General features: G+C 39.8%; 1 protein-coding gene across 1 annotated transcript in view; it reads left to right on the top strand.

Moving 5' to 3' along the window:
- The first annotated feature begins 1,799 nt into the window (after positions 1 to 1,799).
- Positions 1,800 to 15,659, top strand: part of pcloa (piccolo presynaptic cytomatrix protein a) — a 66,967-nt gene continuing 53,107 nt past the window's right edge. Inside the window, exons 1-3 of the mRNA XM_042511151.1 lie at positions 1,800 to 2,011; positions 4,541 to 5,669; positions 9,014 to 10,039. Coding sequence (XP_042367085.1) covers positions 1,800 to 2,011; positions 4,541 to 5,669; positions 9,014 to 10,039 — 2,367 coding nt within the window. The remainder of the gene's footprint in view (positions 2,012 to 4,540; positions 5,670 to 9,013; positions 10,040 to 15,659) is intronic.

Raw genomic sequence — 15,659 nt, 5'->3', positions numbered from 1 at the left:
GTTTTGTTTTTTTCTCCTCTGGGAACTAATTGTAGTCTTGAATGGATGGAGATACACATAGTTACTTATTAAACATAAAGCCTGAAAAGCATTTTTCTTATCCTGGGACATCACAAAACTGAGAGACTGTATATGTGGAGAGGTGGGTTTGTGTGTTCATACAGTATACATGAATTTCCACAAGCCCTTTGCAGGAGCCCCAGATACTTGACCCACAAACAAAAGGCAAGTTACGACTCTCGTTTTGTTTCTTCCTGCTTTAAAATCATAGCCTAATATAAGAAAAGCATCAAGAAATCCCACCTCAGCTGTCCTTTAATGCTCCGCTTAACCTCGATTCTTTCAAACAATCAAAGCAGACACATTTAGCTGAGTAAGTCCCTTTAAAAACATATTTTCCTCCGCTGATGTCTTCTGATCACCTGTCAGCGGCGGAACATGCGCGGTGAGCAGGAGAGCCGAGATGCTGCTGAAGAATCTGCGTCAAGTTAACGAGTGATAGGTACAAATTAACGGAAGTAAGGCAAGTGTAGTTTCACTGCAAAAGCCCTCAGATGTTATTTTGATTGAAACAATGAGTTGAGTCATAGGATGATGGAGCAAAACTAGTCCAGATTTTTGAATTCACTCATCTGGTTTTATGAACTACACGGCCCTCTCTGAATTAGCTATAGTGTATAATGTGTATAGGCTACAAATATTGTACTAAAAAAGTTAAAATCAATTGTAGGTGCTGTATTATGTAGTCAAGATATTTCACTCATACAAACCTGAATACCTGTATAAGTGTTAGTTTTTCCCTTTTTTTTTTTTCATTTTGCGAAATTTACCGAAAATGTCCCTGTTTGAATACATTCATTACATGGAGTATGTATGATCCAGATTTTTTATTACTACAAAAGTTGAAAAAATTTTTTATAAAATAAGAATTATGTAAAAATAAATTCAACTGTACAACTAATACATAAAATTCAAAAGGAAAGAAAGAACCACAACAACAAACAAAAATAGTCTGTCTGTTAAACAAATAGAGTACAACGAAAATGTCTGAATAACTGAATAGGTTTTTGCCTGTTTATAACTTTTTTAGTTTTACATTTTCAATAGCAGTCAAGTATGTTTTAAAATTGGTATCTCAAATTATACGAAAGGATAGTTAGAGTTGATATTTCAGATTCTATACTACAAATACTTCAGATTTATAGTATATAAAGAGTTGGAAATTTTTTTTACAATATAAAATAATGTAAGAATATTTTTTCATTTAAATAAATCATATGTAGCAAAAGATAGAAACAATGACACCAAAAACCTTCAGGGTATGCTAATAAACAAATAGAGTAAAACTGAAATGTCTGAATCGTTTTTGTCTACATATGGGATTTTATGTTTTAAATGCTGAATAGTTGTCGAATATAATTTGTATCTTTAAAAATTATACAAGGAGATTGAGGGTTGACTAAATTAATGCTAGCTAATTATAATTTTACTTTGTAAAATCTACCGGAAGCCAGCCCCCGTGACCGTGAGCAACAGTAAACCAGAGACCCCCTCACGGAAAACTGTGGTAACTGTGGTGTGCAGCTGCGGAGATGCGCGACACAGAAAAACAAGGAGAAGCGAGGGAAATGGAGAAACATCACAGGGACGGAAAGTAACCACAGAAAAAACCCCAAATCATCTGAGATGCTCCGAGACACCGAGAGACACCGTCTGCGCTGCGCACTTTGGACATAAAACCGCGGAGAGGGGCTCGGATCGCACATTGATCCGAACCAGGGGGACGGGAGGGGTCGATCATGGGGAACGAAGCGAGTCTGGAAGGAGGCGAAGGGCCCCCGTCTGGGCTTCCAGAGGGGTTGGCACCTGACGGGAAGGGCGGCTTTGTGCGGGTGTCCGATGGGACTCCGGTCAACCTGAGTGAACTCAGCGAGGAGCAGAGGAGGCAGCTCTCCGCCGCGATGTCAAGGGCGCAAGGCAGGCAGCCCGGAGGCGCAGCAGCTGCACGAAGGCAGGGCTTTTACCAGCATTTTTTTTTTATTTCTTTGGATGCACTTAAAAAAAATCCACACTAACCTGGCTGTGATGTGAGAGATTGATATGCTGTAGTATGAGTGAGGCATCATTTGGAAAGATGCTCCAAGGAGGCTCGTTCACGCCCATTTTTCCTCCCAACCGCACCAAGAAATGCATCTATTCTTAGTGCTCGCTGTATTGGATTATCATTAACACCAGATGATCTGCACGACAGAAAAAATATCTCTCGTCCAATATTAATATTGGCTGGAAGCGTTCAATTGATTGGCTGTTTTTTTTTTCTTCAGAATGCACTCTTGTTAAATGCTCGCAATAATGATTTTTCCATTTATTATTGTGTGTGAAATTAGCCCGAAATAGCGGATAATTTGACTCTGTGAGCTCAGAGTGGAGAGAGACACACCTCCAGTAGCTATTTGTGCGAAATTGTCGAAATGCCTGCTGGGTAAGAAAATCTGTCGTGCCCAGTGTTTTTTTTTCCTCTCCATCTGAGCGACGCTTGAGCACCCAGCTAAACAAATCCGCCACCTTTATCCGATCTGCACCCACTCTCTAATATTACAAATTAGGCTCCTTATGAATTATTTTCACATAAATTGCATTTTTAGTAAAAGTGAGAAATATATTGTGTTGTGAAAGGGCAGGAAGACAGCTATCAATGAAAACAATGTGCTGCCAGTCCATGTTATATTCATAAAATAATAAAATATTCCTCAATATGTGATGATTTGACATAAAGTGCTGCTAATTGGCTCTGATTGGGGGAGAATTGTTATTTATATCCGAGCTAAAGATGGGGGGAGGGGTGCATTAATATTAATATGACTAAAAATAGAACAGCAGCGTTAATGTCATCACTCATAGGCTTCCCTCCTGCTGCTTTCTGGATATGTTGTGTATTTAAAAGTCGGATTTCTGTTCCTGAAGCTTCAGTGTTGGAGTCTGGTTGCTGTCCATGGTGCTGAAATCCATCGCCGCTGTCCGTGGTGCTGAAAAACACGCTGCAGTGGATTGGCCAATAGCTTTAATTTCAACACCAATACTCCTAATGTTTGCTAGGCTCCTGCTATGCAAAGTCAGTGCAAAAACATAATTAAACACTGTATTCATTGCAGCATTAAACTTTATTGCCTGGTAATGTGATTTATCTCAGACGTAATGGCAGCAGCACCAGGGACTTTCAAACCACTAGGTGTGTATGTTGCGTATCATCATATAATAACAAAACATTAGCCCATTAGTCCATTGATGCATTTCTCTAAGGATATCAATGTGTGTGTAGGTTGTGTATTTTGCCTCTCAGCCTGAGCTAACAAAGATGTCTCTGCTTACCCCCATGGAGGCGAGCATTTCCCTTTCTATCTCAATGATCTACACTCTGTGTCATTCAGCGGTATTCACTCTCCTGTCAGCTTTACCCCAGGGCTGCTAGCTACACATTCGGTGTTCACTGATGTGTTGAGAGGGCCTGGGATTAACAAAGAGCGAGTTCTGTGGTTTTAATTTAGCACAATGGAGTACAGTAGAGGAAGAGGAGTGAGAAAAACATCCTAAGTAATATTGTTTGAGATGTAAAAGTCACAGATACATTGAAAAGGCTACATATCCAGTACTGTGTAAAAGCCTTAGGCCACCTTAACCCTTTTTTTCATTCTAGCAAGGTTGTAATGATCATGCATGTACATTTCTCAGTATTCTTTTCACTAAAATACAGCCAGAAGATGCAAGAAATATGTATACAGTATTAAAAATGCAAATATCTCAGAATAAAACAACTTCAACAGGCTAAAGTTACAAGTATTTAGTGTGACATGCCTTTCATTTAGCATGTCTTGAACTCTCTTGGGCAGACAGTATGAGATTTACAATACTAATCTTCTGAAGTATTTACATCAGGTTGTATTCAAGTCATATCCAAAGCTTAATATTGATTGGCTAAATTTTGTTATGGTTGTACAATTTCATGTTTCATACTTAATATTGACTTTAGTCTGAGGAAGCCATTTCTTTCAGCTTTTTTATTTCTTTTTTTGGCTTTTTAATGCATCGTACATGATATCTGTATTCTTTGTATCTTAATAAAAAGATGTGGAATATCTATCTATCTATCACATATATATATATATATATATATACAAATTACAACTTTATTAACACAACAAATCTCAGTATCTCAATATTATTTCAGATGACTTTTTGTCCTCCAGATCTGTTGATATTTCAGCAGAGAGAGCTCTTTACATTTACATTTGTGTATTGATGAGTTTAATCTCAGTCGATCACTACTATACAAATTAAAGTGACAAATTAATGGGTTAAAATACTTCAGAACCATTTAGTCTTAAACTCTCATTAGCACTCTGGTCTGTTGTTTTTGTTTTGGTGCTGATTCAGCTCAGAGTTGGTTTAGATTTGGCTTATAAGATTTCTCACACTGCCAAAGTAAACCCAAATCGATAAAAGCTGTGCTAACAAAAACTATCTTTGTTTCTTTCTTTTCCAGACCGTCTGAATCTGATACACATCAGCGTTCCCAGCAGGTAGGGGCCTCCAGGGGCCCTACAGGTCTCAGTAAAAGTCGCACTGTAGACGCCTTCAACCAGGGTCCACCTGGAAAGCTCACACCAGGCCGCAGCCCCTCGTCACTCAGCCTTTTTGAATCCAGATTCCGGCAGGAGCCTAAAGACCCAGAGACTAAGTCTTCCGGCATGTTTGGCTCCAGCTTCCTCAGCGGGGCCAACCCCCTCAGTGCCGTGTCATCGATGACCTCGTCAGTCTCCTCCTCCATAACCTCCATGGGGGATAACGTCAACATCCCCAAGTTTGGACTCTTTGGGGATGAGGAGGAAGGAGACGAACCTGCAGCACCCGAGTCCAAGCAGGGAGGAAAGCCACCAGGCAGGGGCCCTCAGCAGGGGCCAGGTCCCAAAGGACCACAACAAAGAGGACCTCAGAAACAGGGTCAGGGCCCACCTGGACAGGGGCCAAAGCCAGGGCAAGGGCCCCCTGGACAAGGACCCCCTGGGCAAGGACCCCCTGGGCAGGGACCCAGGCAAGGGCAGGGCCCTCCTGGACAGGGGCCAAAGCCAGGGCAAGGGCCCCCTGGACAAGGACCCCCAGGGCAAGGGCCCCCTGGACAAGGACCCCCAGGGCAAGGACCCCCTGGGCAGGGACCCAGGCAAAGCCAGGGACCACCAGGCCAGGGGCCCAAACCTGGCCAAGGTCCTCCTGGCCAAGGACCCCCTGGGCAGGCCCCCAGGCAAGGTCAGGGTCCACCAGGCCAAGGACCCCCAGGGCAACAGGGCCCCAAACCAGGTCAAGGGCCACCAGGTCAAGGTGTCAAACCAGGTGGCCCTCCCCAGCAAAAAGGTGGACCCCTTCAACAAGGACCTGGAAAGCCTGGACCCATACAGCAGGGGCCACCAGGTCCTGGGTCTCATCCTGGAGAACCACCTAAGACTGGAGGGCCTCCTGGTCCACAGGTGCCTGGAAAACCTGGGGGTGGACTCTGTCCGCTGTGTAAGACCACCCAGCTGAACCTTGGGTCTAAGGACCCGCCAAATTACAATAACTGCACTGAGTGTAAGAACCAGGTCTGCAGCCTCTGTGGGTTCAGCCCCCCAGACTCAGCGGTAAGACAGTGACCACTTTCTTTTTATCTTTTGCTTTCTTTTAAAGTTTTAAAGCTGTTTATGGTTTTCTCAGTAAGTTCCTGCACTGATGGAGGGTTTTGTATTTTTTATAAGGAGCAGTTTTCTAAATGCTAAATGTCCAGTGGCTAAAGAAAAGTCCAGTCAGATGCTGGCATTTATCTAATGATACAGTTTGTGTTATTGATAGCACGGGGTGTAAAAGGTAACAAAGTGTTTAATTTTTTGCACGTAAAATATAAAAATTTGCACAATACACATGACACTGCAAAAATGGTAGTGTAGGCTAAATGCTGTGTAGTGTTTTTTGTTTACCTGCCCAGGGACAACAGATGAAATTATCTACAAGCTAACTCTAGTGCAATTAATTGTGCACTGTCCCTGTAAAAATACATCATAAATCAAATTATATTGAATTCAAATCTAATCCCACAAGCTTATTCACTCGAGTATTGAGAGTAATGTGTTTTTGTTTTTAACAAAAGTAAGAGTTTAACCCTGGAGTGACATCACTTTTCTTGTGCTGCTGTCAGCAGCCGGAGTAAATTGGTGCGATTCCTTTTAAAAACATTGGGCAAAAACGCAATGAGTAAACTAGCCTGATCTCTAAGCCTGGCCTCATAAGAGTGGCTCATGATTTGAGGAACAGAGGGACCATATGGGCCCAGGGAATGTTGATCAAGGTGACTCATGTCATGGCCACAGGAAGACACTGTGCCAGCCAGTGAGGACACTCCGTCACACATGGACACTGAAACGCTGGTGGGCTGTGATTACAGCACAGCAGAAAGACTGGTTCCTTCTCCTTCAGCCTCTTCTTGAGGTTTATTATCATGCAGATAAAAAATGGGGTCATTTCTTTAGCCGATCGATCAGTTCAGGAAGTGAATTTTCTTTTCTTTTGATTTGAGTCTCTGAATTTGATTCTGTTTGCAGTTACGGTATGCTGTGTATGTTAAATGGTAGTTGAACTGTCCTCATCGTTGTTGACATGGACAATGAGGCAATAAGTACCGTTACACACAAAATCTCCACAAATTGAGTCTCATTCATGAAATGTTAGTATATCTGTAAGTAGATTTTAAAACTAAAAAACGTACACTGGATTCATGAACTTGGAGTTAATCGTAGGCACACGTTTATGTTCATAAATGCTGATCAATCATACATTTACAGTGCACTCCTGCTTGTCAGTAATTAGCAGACATCCCAGCCAATATAAAGCTAGTGACCACCTTAAAAGGAGGTCATTGTGGATGTGGATGGGTGCATCTTGTTGACCTGTGAACATCATGCAAATAAAGAAAGTGAGAGAGAGAAAAAAAGTTTTCCAAAGCTGAGATTGAAGTTATTTTCAGTAAAAATTGAGTTGAAAAGAGAAGAAAAAAATCTTCTGTTAGTGGTGTTATTGGGGCGGCCGGGAGGGAACTAACAGATGCCATTAACTCATCATCCAGAAAGTTAAACCTATATGGTTCGATATGAAACCTAATCTGAATCTTAAATAGTTAAATGTGTTGTATTTCTAGTCTTTTGTCATGTTTAACATTAGCTTTTATTTTCTTATATGACAATCAATATTTATGTGCATTATGTTTTTTACACAAGCACGATGAGCAGTCAGAAGTAGGTGAGATTTTGTTAGGGCTACCAATGTATTGATGAATGGCGTAATACTCATCAATTTCCTTTTGAGAACAGTTTACACACAAATTTGTTCTGCTCACGTTTCATGAGACACATTGTCCTGTTCTAGATAGTGATCAAATTGTCAACACTGACCCTTTTAAATACTGTGGTTTGCACACAGTGGAAACAGAGACACCCCGTAAACAAAGAGCACTGTGGTGTAGCCAGGCTTTTTTTGGGAGCAGGTGTTTTTACGGTCAGAACTGAGACAATGAAATGCAACTGTTTCGGATGGTCTAATATTTACAGTACCTGTGAACAAAAACAAACATCGTTGATACATGACGAGTGTTTGTCTTTCTGCTAACAGTCTGCTGAGAATATTCCACTGCTTTTATTCTAATTTAGTTAGAAACAAACATTTAATATCATTATTTTGTGTGACTGATTAGTATTTATGTAACTGCTGCCAGATTTGAATTCTTTCATGTTGTAGGAAGCATTTAGCTTGGGAAATTCAACATGATTCGAAACACTAATTAGCAGACATGTCTCTGAATTTGTCTGTTTTTTACGCTTAACAAAAAGAAAACAGATATTTTAGAGGTTTAGTTGGTTACGCTTGCCTGTGTATATATTGTAATTACAAACGCCATTGATGTCTGCTCTCATAACAGTGCAGAGATTTGTTCCAGCGCAGTAAAATCTGACGAGTCGATTTTACTGACATTTAAAAAAAAGAATAGGAAACCGATTGCCTTGAAAAATGGCAGTAAATATAACTATTAATCTTAACTCATGCTAACTTCATATCTAATTGTTAACTTTAGTTAAAATGTAGTTATATTTACTTAACCTTTTTGAACCTGAGAAAATTGGCAATGAGCAACTTTACAAGAATGACAAAAAAAATGAGCAAGAAAATTTTTAAAAAGTTACTAGAAAATTACCCCAAAAAGCATAGAGAAATACAAAATGGAAATACATTTTTGTATATTCTCTCTGACATATAATTTTAAGTAATGATAGATGTAACTATGTATTTTACCATAATTTTTTATTTATTTATTTATTTTAAAATTTTGATAATTCTCTCTTCCTCTTTCTCATTTTCATCATTTACAATTTTCTTGCATGTTGCAGGACATTTCTTGCAGAATTTCGGATTGTCTTTTCCCCCCACACTTTTGAAAGACATCAAACCAGTTGGCTCACGTTTCAGAGGTTTACATACCTGTAAAAGGCGTCTGTATGCAGCTCACGAAAAGTGATGTCGACCCAGGTTTCAGCGGGTTAATTTTGTTAAGTTGTTGGAACTTAAAAACGACACGTTTAATAATATCAATCTTTCTAGGTTGCTAGGTGTTTTCTTAAACATGTTAACAAAACAGAACTTGCAGATCTCCTAACTTTGTCATTGGCAAAATTAACTTTGTCATGATCAAGTTCAGTCAGACTAACTTGGTTTACTGAAGTTGCTAACATTTAGAAAGAAAAAGGTTCTCATTTTTAAGTTGCAAAATTGCACCAAAATTCCAAGTAAACTTAGCAATTAGATGTAAAGTAAACATAAATAGATTTATAGTTATATTTACTTTCCTTTTCAAGACAAGTGGTTTCCAACATTATATTAAGTAGGACATCATGTTTTATTTTGCAGAGAATCAAAACTAACCAATCGTTTGCTTGCTGCACAGGGTAAAGAGTGGCTGTGTCTGAACTGCCAGATGCAGCGAGCGATGGGAGGTATGGATCCCCCTGGCATGACAAAGCCCAAACAAGGCTCGGCCCCGCCCTCACCGCAGAGACAGGCACCTGGCAAGCCTGGCAAGCTGCTGATAAAGCAGCAGAGTACCACCGATCAAGGGTTAACGCCGCCAACCACGCCAAGGCAGAAATCCCCAGGTCCTACCTCTCCTGGGCCGCTCTCCCCCGGTTCATCATTGGGTGGATCGCCCAAAATTGACCCCAAGACAGGACGCCCCATTCAACCGAAGTCCAGTCCCCAACAGTCTCCAGCTAAACCCAAACAGGAGTCCAGCTTTTTTGGCGGATTGGGAGGTATCAGTCTCGGAGGATTGACGGACGCAGCCAAACCTCCAGCAGCTGCTTCACAAGCTGCTGAGTCCGTCACAGGGAAACTGTTTGGTGGTTTTGGCGGTTTGATGGAATCGTCGAAGCCTCAATCCCAGGCCGCGCCAAAGCAGGAGGAGTCAGTGGCGGGGAAGTTGTTTGGAGGTTTTGGAGGGTTGGCAGAATCAGCAAAACCTCCCGCCGGTGCTTCTCAGATGTTCAGCTTTGGATCGTCACTGCTGAGTTCTGCCACCAATCTTGTCACTGGAGAGGAGGAGAAGGCTCCAGGATCTCCAAAGGGGTCACCGCAAGATTCTGGACCAGGTTCCCCTCCGGATTCTGGCCCTGGCTCACCACCTGACTCCCCCTTCTCTGCACCTGGGTCTCCTCCTGATTCGGACTCTGCTCCTGACACTCCGCCTGCTAAGTCCAAGAAACCGCCCAGAACCATTTCTGTGGAGCAGGAAGAGAAGGCGCCAGTCGCCGCACCTGCACCTGCACCTGCCCCAACCACCAAGGAAAGCTGCCCTCTCTGTAATGTGGACCTGAACGTCGGATCGGCAGATGCTCCAAACTACAGCTTCTGCACCGAGTGCAAGAAGACAGTTTGTAATCTTTGTGGATTTAATCCGACTCCCCATTTAGGAGAGGTAAGAACAGTTTTCTTTAACTTTACAGCTTCTCTTTGTGCTTTCAACACACTGCACCTACCCGTAATTTATGCAATCTGTCGTGTATAAATAGAACGCAAACATCCTCTAGATGTTTCATTGAAATAGGTCACTGTAAAGATACCATCAGGAATTTTCAGCTCTTCCCCACTAGCATCTTGCAAAGTACTCTGAAAGGAGGATATTATTAGTCGTACATCAGTTTACCCCGAATAGACATCTGCACACATTTGACCACTGAATGAATGGATGTGGTCAGTTATGCTTCATTTTAAAATGTCATTACGATCAAGCTGTCTTTAGTGGAGAGGTCAGCCAGAGAGATAAATTAGCTTGTTAAATGGACGTCTCATCATCAGAGAGCACTTCAAACAATTGACACTTGACTCTGAAACTCAACACTCAGCATGTGTGTGTACAGTATATGTGTTTGTAACCTTGTCTGCTTGTGCGTGTTCTTGTATGGCCAAAGATATCTCCCTATTGACGGTTATTTTCTTAGGAAATTGGACACCTGCTTGTATGATTTAGATGATGCTTTCTATGTTGCGTGTTTGTGTCTGTGAGAGTCATTTTCTTAGCTTGCCTTATCTTCCGAGGTGCGGGTACTGGTTTGCTGGTGTTACCATGGTGTTTCATCTCATATGTGAGCAACATCACAAGGCTGCGTTGAGTTCCACAGAACAGATGGTACTCTGGTGTAGGATCAGTATATTGTGGGAAAAGAGGCCAAAAACTTTCAGTTGAGTGGTTTCTCAGCGTGCAGGCAAAGGATATGCTATATATATGTGACACCCACTTAATGGTCCATATAAAGAATTGTCTAAAAATTGTCTATATGCCAGTCATAATCTACACATCCATTGAAAATTATAAGTCATAGATGGTAGAAATAATTGAAGCTGTTGCTTACTTACAGTACGATGTTTGATCCTCTTGACATGGTCATGCAAGTCGGAGCACATCACGTGTTTTGTCAACTAGCAGCTCTATCCTGCTGCACGTGTCAGCTACTTTGTTACCTGGTGGTTTAAGTGTACCTTTGATAATCTCCTGTGTATTTCTGGCTCAGTGAAGAACCTTTTGTGACTAAGCTGGCAATGGACTCTACTGTATCTATGTACAGGAAATACCTTTTTTTTTTGTATTTTTATTGGCAGCCAGAAGATTTACACAAAATATAGTTTCAAGCTTTGCTTCAACCCTGTTTTGGCAATAATTAATTACAACAAAATGAAATGCCTAAAAGTGAGAAATAAAAATACAAGCGAAAAAGACTAATTAGCAGATAAGCAGACAAAAGGATTGATAAAATTTGAAAGGTATAAACAAATTAATTAATTAATTAATAGTAAATAGAAGAAGAAGAAGGAGAAGATGAAGGAAAAAAAGAAGAAAACACCATGATTTAAGTCCATTTCCAGATTTAATTCCATTTTTAGATTCCTAATCAAGACAGCCATCTCTATTATGTGAAGGATATTTTAAATCAAAATCAAATTCCCCAAAATAAATAAATAAATTTAAAAAAGTAAAAATGCACATTTATTTGTGTCTTATTTTTGGAAATGCTTAATTGTTAAAGGAAATCAAGTATTATTTTGTAAAAGAAAAAAATGTGGCAAAACATTAACTTCTAAGAAATAAAAACTTTCCTTTACTTTCTATAAGTAGTCGTCAGTTGTGAAGGTGAAACCTATGTAAAATAAGAATAAATAGGTTTTGTATATCAGTGTAGTGCAGTCTGAACTTTCAAAGAAATCATTTGACATTTTACGAAATGCTTTATTCCCTTTCTTTTCATTTGGATGAGAAGATTGAAACCACTCTCATATCTATCCGTTAAACGTAAGGCTACAACCAGCAGCTGGTTAGCTTAGCTTAGCTTAGCTTAGCTTAGCTTAGCTTAAAGAGCCAGCCTAGCTGTATCCCCGTTTCCAGCTAACCTCCTGTTGGATGTAGCTTCATATTTATTGTAACAGATGTGAGAATGCTACTGATCTACTCATTTTCTGCCAGGAAGCAGTTAACAGTGACACCACTACTAAAGACTCAAGTTCTGTCAAGTTTTTGGATTCTTGTCCTTTTCTGCTGCTCTTAATTGCACACACTTGGTGGTGTAATGAGGAGCTGAACTGCACAATCACCTAACTGAGGCCAAGCATGGGGAAAATTGTAATTATACTGGAGAGATGGGCATCCAAGCCACTGATGCTCTAATTGGGTATAGATTAGTCCTTTCAACACCATCTCGTCTTAAAGACAGAGCCGTCAGCTCAGTTTTGTTTTTAAGAATGATGTCGCTACAAATTGATACAAGAAGGATAAATCATTTTCAAACCATCTGGGACTAAATGCAATTGATAATAGAAGGATTCAAATGAGCTAGAATAGTAAACTCTTAATGAAGCAGTACCATTTGGAGTACAGCTGTAGAAGACACACACCCTGGTTGAGTCATCTGCCCCCTAATACTGTGCCTCGCTTCTGTGTCATTCTCTGTCACAATGTCGGCTGTCAGTAGGGGTATTGCTGACGCATGTGAGTAGGTCAGAGTGTGCGTATGTGGGAACTACGCAGTATGTTTTTTTTTTTAGACTGTTGATTTAGTTGGGTGTGACTGAGACTGAGCAGGCTGGTGGGAGCTTGCACGCTGCAGGTGTGTTGCTTGTTTTAATGATTGTTCATCATTATAATATGTGTGTGTGTGCATGTGAGAGTTTACAAAGTAGTCTGACAAGTTGATTTTGCTGTAAAATAATCCAGGAAAGAGATTGTCTTGAAAAAAAGCAAGTTAATATAACTATCAGTCTTAAATTAAGTGAAATTTATGTGCAACTGTTTCATTTAATTAAAATATTGTTGATTTTACCTAATTTTGTGAAGTTATTGCAACTTAAAAAATGACAAGTGCAATTAACTTTTTTTTTTTACGTGTGCTTAAATGTTAAATAGAGTCAGGGACAGATTTAGTCTGAATATTTCTAGATTTTGTTTTCCTACAGTTCAAAAGTGGACTTGTTTTGATTATATAATTTCATTTGTTTTCACAAAATATTGTGATATTATGAAATTCAAAAATAATCCTGCAAACTAATGATTATTTGTTGTTGTACCTTTATTCATTTATAGCGATCAGTTTCCAAAATTCTGATGAGTGAACACAAACTGTTCAGTTAGACTAACTGTGTTTACTTAAGTGGCACTTGTTGATTTCACTGGCCATTTTTTAGGTTGTAACAACATGACAAAAATGAGTAAATATACGTTTAATTAAACAACCAAAACAAATCCACTTTTTAATAAATTCAGAAATCAGACTTCAGACTTAATCCATTCTGTTTGACTTTAATCAACACTTCAAAATCGTACAAGTTGATCTGACTTAAAATAATCTTAAAAAATGATTGCCTTTATAAAAGAAATGTTTATATAGCTATCAGTCTTGATTTATGTTTACTTTACATCCCATTGTTAAGTTTAGCAACTTCAGTAAACTAAGTTAGTCTGATGTAACTTTGTATGCAACAAAGAGGCTTTTGCCAATGATGAATTTAGGAGATCTGCAAGTTCTTATTTGTAAACATGTTTAAAAAAACACAAATATGATTGACTAATTTGCAACGAGCAGAATACAGTTATATAACACGGTAAACTTGGTTTACTGAGGTTTCTAAAACTTTGAAAGATTCATTTAAGTAAACTTGTCATTTGTAAGTTGCAACAACTTCACAAAATTAAGTAAATACAACTAAATTTTAGGTAAACTTAATTATGACACGAAGACATTAGGTAAGGTAGGACTGAACTCAAGACTAATTGCTACATTTACTTACCTTTTTAGAAGCAATCTTTTTCCTTTACTTTTCAAAGTAAGATCAACTTGTCAGATTTTACAGTGTATATGTCCATTAAAATATTGAAGGTTAAGGGTACACGCATTCTTAATGTGCCAACACGTGTGCGTGTGTAGGCCTAATCTTCCTCTTAAAAGGATTTAAAGGCAACAGGAAGCCTGTCATTTCTATCAAGGCTTGATCCTGGTCTCAAGTGCCTGTGCGTAATCCTCATCAATATGAGTCGTGAAAATGGGGCCCCCTGGAAAGAAAAGCACTCACCGTCATGGGTTTTCTCTTTCTTCCTTCCTCTCTCTCCATCACAGCCCTCCATCTTTGTCATTTTCCCTCATGATTTTCTGTGACATTTTTGCAGAATCTCAATATCATTTCCCTGCAGTTTTATGTCCCCTTTTCCTATATTCTTTAATTTTTATAAGGCCTGGAAGAGACACACTTAATACCAGTAGTTTTTTTGGTGCTTATCCTCTTCTTAAACACAGTGTTTTCTCTGTGTCAGACTCTTCCTCAGTGGTGCTATCCCTTTGCCTTTCTCGCTGTCGTTCCCTTTGATGTAGGGGAAGTCTGTAGATGTGTGTGTCTAGTGCCGCTGCTGAGCGATGTTACTGTAGCTCAGGCTCCATGTCATGTTGCCCTTATCAGTAATGAGTGTGCTCGTTGGGGAAGTCTTACGTAAAATGGGAGAGGCACCACTTTGCTAACAAGCTCGAATGAAAGGATCCAGGCTGAGAGAGGAGGCTGCACGATACAGCCTGTATCACCTCCACCAAGGAGAACCAATTAAATCTTACCTTTCTTGCCAAACTCTGTGGAAAATTTGGAGTCACTTTTTTTTCCTGTTTTGAGGCGTAGTGATAATCCATGGTTCATGCAGTTTAAGATCCAATTATAGATACAGTGATATAGTTAAGGGTGATTGCACCTGTGCCCAGTATACTCTACAAGTCTGACATAAATATTAACCATACCCAATACTGTAATATAATGTTTGAGTGATATAATTTTTACTTACCTTTATAGTAACCACTACATTACGATAGGTATACAGCTTAGAAAGTATTTCAATAGAAGATTGTGCTTTGCTGTAATATATCAACCTAGCTCTGATTTTAAGAGAGAGAATTGACCTATTCAATAAAAAGAGATATAAAAAAGAAGTAACCACTGTAACATTTTCATTGACCTTCATGCTGCTTTCTACTGTTTCACTAATTTTTTTTCCGGCCTGTCCATCAAACATGACACACCACAAAAAATGCAGAAAAACATACTTGTGTAGTTGTGTACACGGCTATGGTCTACTAGCAATGGGAAAGAAGTAGTAGAAGATAGTTAAGGTTATCTGTGTTCTCCAGTGAATGTCGGAGTGTTAATTCGTAGTTTTCAGTGTGTGTTTGTGCTTGCATGTTTTGTTAATAGGCCCTGCGCATCCTTACATCTTTGAGGCTCGGTATCCCAACACCACTCACTACGTGGTGTTTCCTGTGTCCTCCTCCCTCATTGTTATTCTGTGGTAGTACCCACAGAATAACAATACCCTCCCACAGTCTGAACCCTCTTGAGTCTGCACTGGCAGATAAAGCCATGCTCCATGGTCATACATACAATACACACAACACTAACAGCCTCTGGTATCATCTGACTGTCACACACACACACACACATACACACACCAAGGCGCTCTCAAAACCATAGCCTGGTCTTGCTTATATTCTCCTCTTCGTTCTCATCTTGCAGCTGTG

This window comes from Plectropomus leopardus, chromosome 22 (genome assembly GCF_008729295.1).
Source record: "Plectropomus leopardus isolate mb chromosome 22, YSFRI_Pleo_2.0, whole genome shotgun sequence".
Taxonomy (NCBI): Eukaryota; Metazoa; Chordata; class Actinopteri; order Perciformes; family Serranidae; genus Plectropomus; species Plectropomus leopardus.
The sequence above is the reverse complement of the archived record's forward strand: the minus strand, read 5'-3'. Positions and strand labels throughout refer to the sequence as shown.